Raw genomic sequence first — 15043 nt, forward strand, 5'->3', positions numbered from 1 at the left:
AACTGTATTACTCACTAATCTTTACAAGCATGCAGAGTGGTTACTGAGAATGCTGTCTAAATAGCCATTACAGTAAAAGAACATAAACAATGCTGCATATCTGACTACAGTATCATTTTCTTTTTACATAAGAAACCTGTGTCAAAAAAAAAAAAGAAAAAAATCATGTCACTTGCCAGACTAGACACTAAGTAAATGAGAGAATGAAGTATCTCACTTATTTTACTATATATTTATGCCAGCAATATAATACTAATAAAAGTGTTACTAATAATATCATCTCAGGGCTAAGACTTCATAGGAATTAATTAACCTGAAAGTTCACAGAGGAAGAAGGCCCAAGAAAGTTCATAGAGTGATTCTCACCATCCAAATTCACTTAAATTCAAATAATTAGTGCGTACTGTTCAACAGTCCTTTCCCCCGTTGAGGAATGTAAACATACAGGCATTAAATTGCATTATCATCAGTAAGAAATTTAACCTATTACTTTAAAATTGGAAATTAAAGGATTGAAAGTAAGAACAAGCTGAAAAATCCCACTTAATTCTGATTTAATAAGCCGCTCCTCAGCAGATGAGTGCAGTTGAGGATGCACACTCCCCTACCTTGCTAGTTATCAGCTCTGCAACCTCTAAAAATGGCCACACATGGCCAGCTAAAGCTTCTATCCAGAATTCTTCTCATCTGTGCCATCAGACTTGCAAAGAAAAGAAATGTGAGAGAGAGAGCTTGGTCAATTGCAAGTGAGAGCATTTTATGTTGCCCTGCACAACATATCAGGATGCTGACAAAAAAGTGGATGGCCTTAAGAAGGAAGCTTTATCTACACCTGGAAGGGGAAAGGAAGGTGTCTGTTAATTGACCACAGAGAAGTTTGTAAAGGGCCAAAAGGTCAGAAATCAAAAATGATTGGTGAAGCCTTTCAGTGCCTTGACTCCTTTCTACTTAGAAGCAGAAAAAGACCACATTTCCTAGGGAAGCAGACATAATATTATTTAATATTCTTTTTGATTCTTTAATACTCTTTTTCAAAATTTAATGGGCATAATGGATTTACACCAATGACTGACAAGTAAATAGCAATTCATTGCTAATAAAAACGCATAAGTAATACAATGAAACTGCCATAGTAGTGGTCACCAAACCACAGTGACTTATCTCAGTTGGTCCAGCAAATACAGTTTAGTACTGAATATTAACAAAGAAAAAAATTTTAGATCATGTTAGATCAGTACACTAAAATACAAGGTTGCAGACTTTCTAAAAGGTAGGAAATGTAAGAAATGTTTATAAGATGGGATGGAATTGTATTCTAGAAAACAGGGACTCAAAAAAAGCCTTGAAGGAAAGAGATACCAAGGACTGTTAAAATGGAATAATAGAATTATTTAGGTTGGAAAAGACCTCTAAGAAAATTGACTTCAACCACTAACCCAGCATTAATGAGTCCACCACTAAGCCATATCATTAAGTGCCACATCTATGTGTCTTTTAAATACCTCCTGTAGTGGTGACTGAAGCACGTCCCTGGACAGCCTTTCTACTACTTGACAACCCTTTTGGTAAAGAAATTCTTCCTAATACCTGGAATGACTATTATGACCTTTGACTTAAGGTCAAGTAAACAAGGTTAACATAGAGATTACCTTTACTGAAGAGAATGAAGTCTCTGCTGCTGATGTCTACCTCCTTAAGAACTCTCATTTTTGTTTCCCTGACACTTGTCAGACTTGAATCTAAATCAATAAGGTAATTAGAGTCCACATTCTCCTCTGTCATGGAACAGAACTTCTAAGCTAAGTCTTTTGGGCTGTTTTTTGTACAGAGATGATTTTCCTTTTAATCACAACACTGAAGGATTCAACCCCATTTTAGTAAAACATATAATCCAAACAAATCATGGTGCCAAAGTATCTGATGAGTACCTGTGAATGCAACTATTCTTTCTGTGACAGTAAAAACCAACTCAAACTGGCATTCTTCTTTAAAATATCCTGTGAAGACAAGCAGATTTTTGGAAGATCCTGTGAATTAGCATTTCAGAAGAGATGTTAACTGTACTTTCTTTCACAGAACACAAGCACCCACCAAAATCAGTATTATAGACAAGATGTGAAGAGAAACTATAACACAGTGGTTGCTGGTAAAAAGGTGTGCATTCAGACTGCATATATTCTGTTACAAAAGAATCTCGAAAACCTTTCTTCAGAATATTCAATACTTTCGCATTCTGTAGCAGAACTTTCAGTTCGAAAGTGACAAAGACCTGTAAGGATGGAGTACTATTCCAGTCAGATCCTTAAGAGTTATAAGCTGTTAAAAAAATTAGCCACTAACCTTCTTTCTGCTTGCTTCCCTCAAGAAAATTATGGCAACCTCTCAAAGTAAAGTTTGAGCTCTAACAGCAGTTCACCCCTGTAATTACCACATGCAGGCAAAGGAAAGAGAACACATTTACTGGTAACCAATGTTCGGGTTCTGGACACAGCAGAAAGGCCATAACAAGAAAGGAGGCCACACAGGCTTGTTTCCATTGAACCCACTATCTCACAGGTGTCCCAGCTGAAATACCCTTAGTTCAGCAGAAGTACAGGAAAAGATAAGGGTGAATAAAAAGCTAACTGTGTGGAAAAAACAAAACACACCCAAAATATTCCTGCTCCTGGAGGAGCATTCTGAATCAGTGCTTGTTTTCATACATACCAACAAGACTAGTCTTCTGTCCATACCCTGAAAGTAAAGCCGGCTGTGTTAAAGGCAGGGCTAGAGAAAGAACATCCAGTGAGTTGCAAAGCCAACAGACTGAAGCGATTCACAGGCTGCTGGGGCAGGCTGTTGGCTCTGAAGATCTTTGGATCAGAAGGTTTACAGGAAGTCTCTCACGTGGAAGGGCAGTGTTGAAAGATAGACATTAGGAAACCAAAGGCAGGATTGTATTACACCTCTATGTTTTCAGCCTCTGTAAGAACACAAAAAATCACATCTGAAACTTGGAGAGACACATCTGGAGCCAGATGCACTTCCTCCAGGGCAGAGAAAGATCTGAGGAAGTTAAAAACCCAAAGTAAAGAACACTGTCTACTGAAGAAGCTTCAGGAGAAATAGTCAAAACATGAGCTAAGGACCACAGAAGGCAAGGGCAGTCCTCTTAGCAGATAGAGCAAGAAAGGAAGTGGTCTGGAAAGGTCACTATATCCTGAAAGAAAACAAATGAAAATATTAATTAAGAAAAGATTGAAGCATTAGGACTTAGGAGCTCCTCCACAAACAGGGCCAAGATGTCAATGACAAAACGACTTCATCTTGACCAAAGATTGTTTAGAATGCTGCAATACTGTACAATGTCATGCCTGATGCATCGCATTTTAGGCATGAAGAGTGATGAAGCATCTAGATGCTCTACAATTACAGCTAAAAAGATTTTAATGATACCAGGTGAGTGTATTGACTTGAAGAATGAAGAGACACTGTACTTGGAAGACTAACCTCAAACCTTGCTCTCTATTCTGTCAGCTTGATTTTTAGCCTACATAACATTATTTTAACAGCTGTCAGTGTAATACTGTAAATACACTTAAGAGTATATATGTTATTGATCCCTCACATGTTAAATGTACCCATTAATGTAGTGGACGGTAGTGACAGGATGCATTTGCCAGAAGGATTATATGCACACTGTCCCAGGACACGTCACCCAACACCATTTGGTGTGCATTGTGCAAATTCATGATAACAGGGCGAGGAGATTGCAGAAAAATCAATCTTGGACAGCATTTAGTGGAATCTATACATTCCATAGCAGAATCTGGGTTTTCTGATCCCAAATACTCTATGTATTTTTAAGATTTAAAACGCTGCAGCAATTAAACATTAGCTATCAAAAAATTTACTACAGGAATAAATATCCTCTGCCATTTAAGGAATCTTAGTTTTGTTTTAAGGCAACCATACTAATCACTATTGTCTAAACTGATAGCTACTGGCAATGGTAAAGCTCATCACCTGCAAGCTCCCTTGCCACTGTTCTTTTGGGAAAACTATCTTAAGACAAACAGATGTTTCTGCTGTTTTAAACCAACAGGAAATGGACTGACTTTCTCCCTTTTCCTTTCCTAGAAACAGATACTAGCAAAGAAAAATCTTACCACAGCTGTACTCAACACTTTTCTTGTAACAATACGCCTGTGTGGGAGGCAGGCAACTAGTGGGAACAAATAGGCCAGGGGAAGTGAAATGTAGCATGCAGAAGATGAACAGAAAGAATTAATTTAAAAGTCTGTGACTGGATTATTACACCATAATGCCAACACACTAGTAGGGGAAATAAAAGGGTGATGTACAAGACTTTGCTGTAAGATATGATCTGAATCCTGTCTCAACTGGTAATGTACGTAACTGAATCAAGCATCAGCTGGCAATCTCAATCCCTTCCAAGCAAATAGATGTTCAAATCATTGGAAAGCTTCATTAGTATGAATAGACTGCAGGCTTAGCGGCCAAGTTGCAGACTGATCTTCAAGGAAATGTCTTTAGGTCAGGCCTGAGGAATGAATTAATTTGATGAAATGCAGAATTCATGCTTTGTGCAGATAAACCAAACACTTAATCGACACTACTGGCAAACTGGCATCCTTTACTCGCACTAGATTTACATAAAAAAGGAAAACTGCCATTGAAGCTACTGCATTAGAGCCTCAATTATTATAGAAGAAAACTTGAAGGGAATGATGAGACAAAGCCTTGCAGAAAACCTGGTTTTAATTGATTTATGCTGGAATTATGACATTTTAAAGTCATGAAAAGCTTCAGAATAGAAAAGGGCAACTTTTTTTGAGAGTGCTTTTGCTGAGAAATTCTTGCACAAATTCATGCTGCCATCTAATGGTCTAAATCAGCCATTTCCAGCTGAACAATTAAATTGCTAATCTGAACAATTACTTGCATTATTCTTCGGACTATTCTTTTTTTCCCCTAAGTTTTAATTCTTTAAAATTGATATCTGTTCAGAATTGAATAATAGTGTATTATAGGAGATATAACCTATTCTAACCAAACTCCTAATTTCTATTTCCAAGTAGTTTTTAATATTTCTTCCAGGTTTCTTTTCCCAAACTACTGGGAGCAATGAGAGGAATGCAGAAAGGAGTTTTTGCAAAGTCAGTCAGTAAACACTTTTTATCATCACACCTCTCAATCTTTAAAATGCAAATTCTAAGGACAGAATTTTGCAACACTGACTGGAAATGCAGGCAAAGCACCTCTGACTTCAGCCTTTTTAGGGGAGGAGTGTTGTACCCTGAAGATAGTACCTGTCAGGTCTGAAGCTGACAACTGTAGCAAAGTAAAAATCCCAGTGGTGCCACTGGGTGCCCACACTGCTCCCCCACAAACCACGGGGTTTGTTCGCTGTAATCAGTTCCACACAACGGGTTCCAGAACTGAGGGTTCACTTCACTTGGGGAGCAAGGGCACTGGTCTGCACAGCCAAACAGCTTCTTGCAGCAAAACACTATTTTATTCAATCAAAAGCATTTCAGTACTTGCATGCCCGCCTCTCCTCAAAAGTGCTCTTACCCAGATATCTCCCTAAAGAGTTTGTTCTTTTAATATTTTTCTGTCCCTCTTCTCCCTGGAGAGAGATTTTTTGTCTTTTTTTCAGTCCTTCCACTGCAACAGTCAAATGACTCCCACTATAGCACTCATAAAACTATTGCAAATCAACATTCTTAGGATTATTTCTCAGAGCTCTAGATTCAGATGCCTAAATTTAGGTATTTAATTAATGTGTAGAAACTAAGTTACTATAAAAGTGAAGCTCTGGAGAGATCCATACAAAACATAGACAACCTAGTTTAAGGCATGACAAACAGCATTCTAGACTAGGAATTGTTCTGACTAATCCTTCCACTGGTTATAAAGGGAGACTGAGTTTCTAATATACAGGCAGAGACTATTTGAAAGGCATCTGAGCTTGGATCCAAATCCCACCAGCACTGAAAAGAACTGCACCTAGCTGCCTAAACACAAACACACAGTACAATTTGACATGCAGTCATGTACCTAAAACATCCACATAATGTGACACAGGACCGATCCACGAAACAGAGAAGTTTCTCACAAATAGCTGGAGTCCTGGTGGATTATATGAAATGGTATGATGACTGAACATCGCTTTTAGGGATTTCTTCAATTGCCTAAACTTAGCTATGCAGGCCCATTTGAAATACTCTAGAGTATCTTGCCTGACCTTTCACTGCCACTCTAGTAAAGGTCTCCTCTAGGTCTTCTGCCAAATCCACTGGTCCCATGTGGATGTCTCACACACCCTACAATGTCTCAAGTGGCACTAGAGGTCTATGTTTAAGCAACTTAGTGTCCCACATCTGCCACAGTATATATGCTTGGGAAAAAAATCTGCTTTACACACAGCTGTGCATAAAATCCTCCTCTGTTGCAGCAAGCCCCAACATAAAGCTTCAATAATGGGAATTCAGCAACAGATATTAGGTTAATTGTGTGCCTAGAGTAACAAAAAGACTCCATGAAGTAATCTGAGTTTTACATTTTCCAGGCTGCTGGCTGATCTAATCAATACTAGATTGAAGCCTTTCAGATCCAACAACCTTTTATATTATGCACTGGAATATTTGTGCCTCAAATGAATGAGGCTCTCCATGCAGAGAGCAGTCTTCTGCTAGAAGGTAAACAGGGTGCTCAGAAGCCCAGAAGAACATCTAAAGGTCAGGAAAATTTCAGACTTCATTTTCTTTCTCTAAATTAGATAACTGAGTTGTATAACTGTAGGTGTAGTTTTGGAGATGGCAATATCAACAGATTTTTACATTGTCTCCTGCATTGCAACCCACACACTTTAAAATTTGGCTTCTACAGCTGTTCCTCTGGCTAGATATTCCTTTTTTCCCCCCTCACAGGACTATGTAACTTTTGTGAAATAAATGAAGTTGGGTGAGGATTTAGATTGCATTACTAAGCACTCATGTCAAGTAACACTTCCCTCAAATCTTTTTCCTTTCATGCACATATTAAATCTTTAAGTCAGCATTCACAAAAGAAACAAACTTTTCATTTTATTCCAGTCTTTCACCATACAATCTTTTATTAATATGACTTGACAATTTTAGTAATTTATCCAATAATCACACACTCTATTCTCTCTTTGATCATTAGATAGGATAACATGTTAGTCCAATGTGAAGCTAGCAGCTGCAGATGTAGTTGGCCAAAGACCAGCCCTCAAGCTTTCTTTTATTATCCCTCACTTTTAAAGTGTGTGTTCAGTATTTAGGCACTACTCCACAGGGCTGATATACTTCACTTCAGGAGCAAAGAAGTCTAAGCAGACAGTTCTATGCAGCAACTGAGTACCCAGCAGGAGAGCAGGATACCTGGCAGGTAGGAACGACATGGCCAGGTAGGGTGATGCCCTGTGCTTTGTGGCCAGGCAGCATAGCTGGCTCCACAAGAGGCAAGAATATGCTGCTGCTTTATTATTCTGAGTTTGGTTGTGCAAACTGTAAGGAAGCATTCATTAACATCAAAGAAAAATGTGCTCAGAAAGGCAGAGCTATGAAAAAAGAGAAAAGGAGGAATGGTTTGTGCACTCCCCCATGCCCAAAGGAGAAAGGGAACAGTCTTCTCCTTAGCCTGTAGTATACAACATATATGCAGGAGGAAGCAACCATACACAAGACTAAGATGAAGGCTCAATGCAGCATAAACTGTCCAAGTGCACAGAAGCTGTAGTTTATCCTAGGAATACCACCACTTTGCGTGACATGCTTGCAGAGCTATCACACCATCCAAATTCCTTAAAACCAAGCAAGAAACTGCTTTAATTACTTTATTTCCGTTCTTTAGCTTGTCATTGTTTTGTAATCCCTTTGCTCCTATATTTCACAAGTGGTTTTAATTTTGAAACTTCTTTTTTTTTGAATATAGATTTTTCAAGCTCGCTAGATTGTGGTTAGACACATATTAAGGAATTTTATATATTAAGGAAACAACTTCTGAATTCTCCCAAAACACAAGGGTTGGGTTTTATGATGTCCTTAACACTACTTTCCAAACTAAAACCTCAAAAGCTGCTGTTGAGTTTCTAGTGGTTTTATTTCTTGGCTGAAAACTGTTAGTTTAGGTAAGTCTGTAAGATATAATTTGTTCTATCACTTACAGACATTCTGTAATTGAAAGTACTGCAGGACAATTAAACTTCAGGAATGACTCTCTTCAATCCTAACCGAAGAAAAAAAATAATAAAATAAAACAAACCAGCATTCAATGGTAATAAGGCAAGCTGTACAACCCTGTAGTCAGAATTGATGCCTTATTTTATTGTTTAACTGCTCTAATTTAAACAGCCATGTTTTTAATTCTTTTTTGCATGGTTTAAGCCAATTGCATTTAAGCCAGAGATGCGAGGGAGTACGGGTTCTAGCATTGGCTACAGATATGAGAGTGTGCACATGTTTTGTCCCCAGCTCTGCCAATACTTCTCAAACCTGAGCCACCGTCTCAAGACTTGGCCTGTGCTGAGTAGTGTGCCAGTTCTCCCACTCGTGCCAAATGTTGTGCTGACAAACACGCAAGCTACATCAGTTAGCAACCTGGCCCTGAAAGCATCAGCACCTCCTTCCCCAGAGTCAGCCTGTAAAACTCTTAGATAAAAGAAGACATAAAAAATGCAATGTTCACCATTTTTAGCTTTTCTGTAACATATAGTGTTTGAACTGAAAGGTCTTCGTGTGCCTTTGTTGCAAAATTGCTTGAAACTCCAACCTGTGAGCCTTTAAATTGGTTGTATATAATTGACAGATTTTGAGTGCCAAAAGAGTATTTTCCTCTATTACAATCTCAGTTAGGAATACAGAAACCTTTGTTAAATAAGAAGTTGTCTAACATGGCTGGATTCAGGGTTGACAACTTTTTTAAAAGCTCTGTCTTATCAGAGGCTATCAAACTTTCTTTTACCAAACTTGCACGGATTTTAGTTCAATAAAGAAAATCCAGAGAGGACTCCAAGTTCTTATCTACATTGTGAAATGATCTGCAGCATACAGGTACCCAAACTACCAGAGACCTAAGATGGTAACTTCACACAATTCAGCTCAGCATCACACAGACTTTATCAGCCTGCCACGATATGCAGTATAATGGCAATGACCCAATGCTGTTAACAAGTTAGCCAGTACTGCATTCACTGTCTTGAGTGAAGAGTCAGGATGAAAACATCCATGCCTCATCCAGTTCCAAACTGGACTGTATTTTATCTACCCTAAGAGGGGAGATGACTTTCCCTGCCCCTCCTAACATAGCACAGGAAGAGACTTACAAGGCTAAGACCTTCCCACGGTGTTACACACTGCCTTGAATCTCTTGCTTTCTGCCATGCTGAGTTTTGCATGCACAAAGCTCTATAAACAGCCAGTATCCAACACCTACCCTGGTGCAGCACTATCAGCACTGTAAGCAACAGGTAGCTAGAACATGTTCTGATAAAAACCACAGAATTATTATGGGAAAGTGTTACAGGGAACACTTGCTGCATTGCAGAGAACACCTATGGAAGGATGCTCATCTGGAACATCTCACCACTTGCCTTCCATGCTGGCTGCTAGGAAAACCTTCCCCTTCTCCTTTTTCCCTCTTACTTGTTTTCTTTCCTTTTTTTCCGTGAAAGTAGCTATCACCTTCACTATAAATTTACACCATCAGCTGCAGACCTTGCAAATGGATGTTTGCCCCTTACATGTAAACCTGCTTCAACAACCTCTGTAAAACACACTGCCCATATAAATATGCTCCACTGCATGTGAGAGAGCATACATTCCAAATACACACTGCCCCTCTCTGGTGAAGGCAAAAGCTCTCGTGTGACTAGAAAAGAAGGTGTCTCAGTACAGCTGTAAGTCAAGGAGTAACTTCTCCTTTCCTCTCCCCCTGATTACTTTCTAAGCAGCTCAACTTCCAGTGCTGGAGCCAGGAAATATTCACGGACATAAAGGCTGGGGACAAATAAAGGAGGAGGAATCACTGCCACTTTGACATTAATCATCTTAGCCTGACATGGAATCAAGCTGTCAACTTTGCATATGAATTGCAGTCTCAGACCACATTTCCATGAGATACTGAAAAGGGTCTTTTGTGCCACTTGAAACACTAAACTTAACTGGTCTAAAGATATGCCCTGGAATGATCTTAATACTCTATTTTTTCCTCAAGCCATTAGCCTTGCCAGAATCAAAGTTTCCCTAACGCAATCTCCTAATCTTAATCTGTAACTTCACCTATTTGAAAAACACATTTTTTTAAACAGAGATCAGTAAAGGGAATTCAGACACAGTATAAAAGACAAAGCTTCCAACTTATTTAACATATTTTGTATCTGTTTTAATAACGGAAAATAATCTACAGTCAGAAACTAATGAAAATGAAAAATACTTCTTGCAGCATATGATCTACATTAATACTCAAATCTTGTTTTTAACTGTCTATATGATCTGCATTTATTTGGGTACTTCAGCAATACCTCTATTCTACTATCCAATTTGCAAAAATCAGAAAACTAATGCTAAATACAACATGGCAGTAGAAGAAAATAAATGTAACATATCATACCACAGGAACATATGCTTCGTATTTCAAACTTCACTGGCTATTGTAACAGATCCAGAATCTGTCTCCAGGCTTGCCTGTGATGAGGGTGAGTAGGAGGTGTCAAGTGATGCTGACTGGAAGAGGTGCAGGATCCTTCCTATCACAGCCAGTGCCCCACACTGCAGCCACGATGAGCCTCATGGGCTGTGCCCAGCATGGCTCACAGGATGGGGCTGTGCTGCTCAAATCCCTCGGCCACAGGACAGACTTGTGGCAAGAGATGGGCCCCTAGGCAGATCCCCCTTGGTACCACCTGCATGGCTCTGCCTTTATCTGACAGCACAGCAGGAAATTCTCACGTGACCATCATTCCTGACTATTGCTGACAAGGTTGTCTCCTTGTAAGCAAATCCTGTAAGAGTGTGAACGACCAAGAGGGGTTAATCTCTGCTGTAGCTGAGGTCAGCATGGTGTGGTACCCATGAGAAGCAGTAGTGTTCAATGCCACACCACTCAGGGCTCACGCTACTGAAGGTATGGAAGATTACCTGCAATATTCTCTTCTTAAATCAGCAGCTCTAATAAACAGCATTTAAATGATGGCTTACAAAGTCTAAGTGCCTTTCTTATTGTGATCATAAAAGGCCAGCACCTCCCAATACAAAACAAGGCAATGAACAATTATTTCTAACACAGTACTATACAGATCATTTTTCTGCTTCCTCTTTACTCTGGCATTCATGTGTATATATGGTGTGTGCACAGTGGGTATGTGTTTATGCAAAGAGACAGGTAAGTCCAGTTATTTACTACTTAGTTTTATGATTATTCAATTTAATAGCCACAGTACTATTAGCTATTCTGCAGGGGTAACTGCACTCAAATAAGCACAATGAAAAAGCAAGCACAGATTCTAGCCTTCTGTCCCACCCAGCCTATTTGTTTTGTGATCAGAAAAATCAAGTGGCCTTGGCTACCTAACATGCCCAGAAAAATAATGTTCATGAATCATTTTACCCTACCACCAAAACATGGCTCTCATGAAAGTTACCAAAGAAGCAAACTTATAGATTGAACTAGACATACTAATCATTTTCTATGAAAAGAAATAAAATATTAAGAGTTAGTAAATGCTGAGTGTTTTGACATTCTATTTCCACCAATACATTTCCACAATTAAGTTCAGATTCCAGAATTCCACATTTTATGCCTTTAACTAGCTTTCACTTTTTTCCAGTATAGCGTTATATCTGCTAGTCAAACTAATTTCACTATAAAAGCAATTCAAATAAATGAAGGATTTCTAAATATTAACTAAACTCATTTCAAGCACCATAATTAGCTTTTTAAACCATGACGTATGTAAGCAGAGACCCAGGTCAGCAGTGACTAGAAATATAAAATAAGTGATACAAAAATCAGGCACTGTTCCATAGACTAATTAAAGGGTTTCTTTCAGGTTATTTGGGGGGGGGGGTTTGTCTTCTATAGTTCTAGGTATTGTTGTTATAAAAAACCCACAACTCACCAGCTAAAAAAAGAAAAACAACAAAAAAACAACTCAGAATGAAGTGTTAAAACCCTACACTTACCAAGTTTTCATGATTTAAAAGTCTGGGGAAAAGTAAAATAGAATTAAGTCAATTGAAATATTAGACAATTCTGAAATGCTGCTTTTTTTTAAACTCCTTAATTTTTCAACATTGCCTTTCAACATTGTAATTCAATTTCTAATAAAGAGTAATTTTGAACCAAAACACTCCTTCAGAGTTCTTTTTGTTTGATAATTATGAGATGCATAAAATGAAATCCATCGAGCAAAACTTTATAAAAAAGGTAACATTTTTCACTGATAAAACATGTGATTAGAACTTTCTGACCTGTTTTTGTTTTTTCTCATATTACATATCATACTTGGTCTCACTTTTGGAGCTTCAAAAGACCTGATCTAATACAGTTCCTCTGGGGACAAATATGGAAAAATGGGAAAAAAGCCTATCTCAGAGAAAGAAGTTCTTCAGATTACAAATTGACATGAGTCTGAATATAGGTTTCTAAACTGTGAAATAAAGGATTTTTCCTAACCAAACTTTGAGGATTAAGGAACTCAGAGAGTTGACCAGGAAGAATGGTTAAAAAACCAAAAACCTGAAAATGGCTTCAAGCCAGTTTTCAAAATGCAGTTCTTCCAATTTTATATTCCATTTCTAAGAAAAAAGTGCTTCATTTTTGATTACACAGATTCTAATCACATGACACGACAGCAAAGAAAAAGCAAAACCTCTCTTTAAGTTAATGCCCTGTCTCCTCACTACCATGACTGTATAATGTGCTTTTTAATGCACATTAAAAAAAAAAAAGCAGTGGGTTTTACACTTTATTCCTTGTGATGTGCTTAGGGCACCTGTCTCTTCTAGGAGGTAATTATGCCTGTTTCTAAATAAGACTGCAGACTCTCCTTAACAAAATTTTTAGTTTTCTTTTACTCTGAAATAACCTAGAAAGTTAATGAAGACTTAGAACATAAGGATAAAAAAATAAAATAACAGAAAGAATACAAACCTCTGATTGTACATGCCCCGGAAATTATAATTTGCTCTGTAATTGGGAATCGGCTTTGGATCTAATGGCCTGTAGATGGCAGGCTCTCCTCTTTTCATCGCCAGACCATTCAGCTCCACAGTTGGTGTTATACTGCCTGCAAAAAACAAACGAAGTAAGGTGCTCCAACCAGAAATACTGAAAAACACACAAGCAGGACAGAGCTGCAAAGAGAGACCTACACGATATTTTTTTGCTCTTAAATTAAAAAGATACAACTAAAAAGACATTTCCGTTTCTTTAAAAGATGGCAATGTAGACGCCAACTTAATTCACAAGCAATGAAAAAGAACATTTAAAAATCTCTCTCAGTGCATTCTCTATGCAGTTTCAGTGGATTAATCTTCACATATGAACGAGAAAGTCAGTGTAATAATCAAGCTGGTTATTCATCTTTCCAAAGTACTTATAATACATTATGACACTTTCTGAAAGAACTATAAAGATAATAGAATAATGTGTCTTTCTGCTGAATACCATTAAACAAAACCATGAATAGAGCAAAGAGTCATTGAAACAAGCATGAAGTAACAGGCATTATTGCAGTCATTCAGGAATCTCACAAGTTAAAAAAAAATGTTTTATTTGCAAGACTTGAAAACTTAAGGCTACGTCTAAGAACTAATGGTCTCATAGGAGTGATCTAACAGGCTGAACACACAGCTCCTGGAAATCAGTGCAACTACAGCCATCTACTGGTGACAGAATGCAAAAATAGAAGGCAGCCAGTACTTGCACACCTGGACGGTTTCAAAAATGACAAAAAAGTTACATCCAATTCCTTTCTTTTTTTTTTCTTAGCTAAAATATTCAGCTACAGTAATCTCCACTTGCACTGTTGTAAGAGAATCCTAAATGAGCTAAATGTGCATTCCAATAAAAAGGAGTTAATACATTTTGAAAATATTTTCATGAGAGATTCAAATAAATTTACCCTTAAAACAGCTATGATTAATTTTCCAGTCTGAAATTGAAGTTTTATATGCCAAATGATGAAAATGTTTATGCATCACTTACTCAAAAACATATCAACAACAATTCTTATATCTTCCAGAGCAAGATGTTATCATGAATTGAAATTTTTTATAAAAATACAGAATGTCATTTTGATGAGAAGATACCGGTGCATATCAATGCACCTTTCTTGGAGGGAATTTACAGTGTTAAGTGATACAATTTTTAATGAATTCTCTTACAGCCTATTTCTCTTGTTATCAGATTTTCCCTCTAAGAATATGCTCAAAGCCAAAAAACTCTAGAAACTCAGTAATACTCTACAATGTCAAGAACCAAACTCAGGATCCCTTTTCATAGAGGACTGAGCCTCCTGCTTTCTAAGCAGCCAAAGTCACAGTGGCTGTGAAGGGAACAGAGAAAAAACAGTGTCCTGGGTCTGGAGAGGCACGTACTGATCTCCAAAGGAGTGAGAGAATGCTACCACACCATTCTCAAACAATCCTTCATGGCTAATGCTCAGGATAATACTCACAAGTGCTAAAGGAAATTTACTCCTGCTTTTCTCTTCCCAACACAGAAAAAATTAACTGGAAAATTACTTCATTTTAAGGAAGTGGCTGAAGAATGCATTTTTAAAAGGGGGGGAAGGGGAGGCAGAAATTGAAAGGGAATAAAGGAAAACAGAAAAGAGGCAGGGTGGAACAGATTGTTAAAAAATATAAAAAAGAAAATATTCTCATGACTTGATTTCTTTTACAACAGTCTGAAATGAAGTTATTTTTTTTTTCTTTATTTTATTGATCAAGACAGAACAGATCACTGAGCATGTGCATGAGACATGTACCTTAGAAGGTTTTGCATGCACTGA

At 37.8% G+C, this 15043-nt stretch overlaps 1 protein-coding gene across 7 annotated transcripts in view; it reads right to left on the minus strand.

Annotated features, from left to right (window-relative positions):
- The window catches only part of STAU2 (staufen double-stranded RNA binding protein 2), a 171784-nt gene that overhangs the window by 130145 nt on the left and 26596 nt on the right, over nt 1-15043 (minus strand). For all 7 annotated transcript variants that reach the window (XM_048286754.1, XM_048286750.1, XM_048286752.1 and 4 more), the window contains one exon: nt 13180-13315. In XM_048286754.1, coding sequence (XP_048142711.1) covers nt 13180-13315 — 136 coding nt within the window. The remainder of the gene's footprint in view (nt 1-13179; nt 13316-15043) is intronic.

The sequence above is a fragment of the Corvus hawaiiensis genome, chromosome 26, assembly GCF_020740725.1.
Source record: "Corvus hawaiiensis isolate bCorHaw1 chromosome 26, bCorHaw1.pri.cur, whole genome shotgun sequence".
In the NCBI taxonomy this organism is placed as follows: domain Eukaryota; kingdom Metazoa; phylum Chordata; class Aves; order Passeriformes; family Corvidae; genus Corvus; species Corvus hawaiiensis.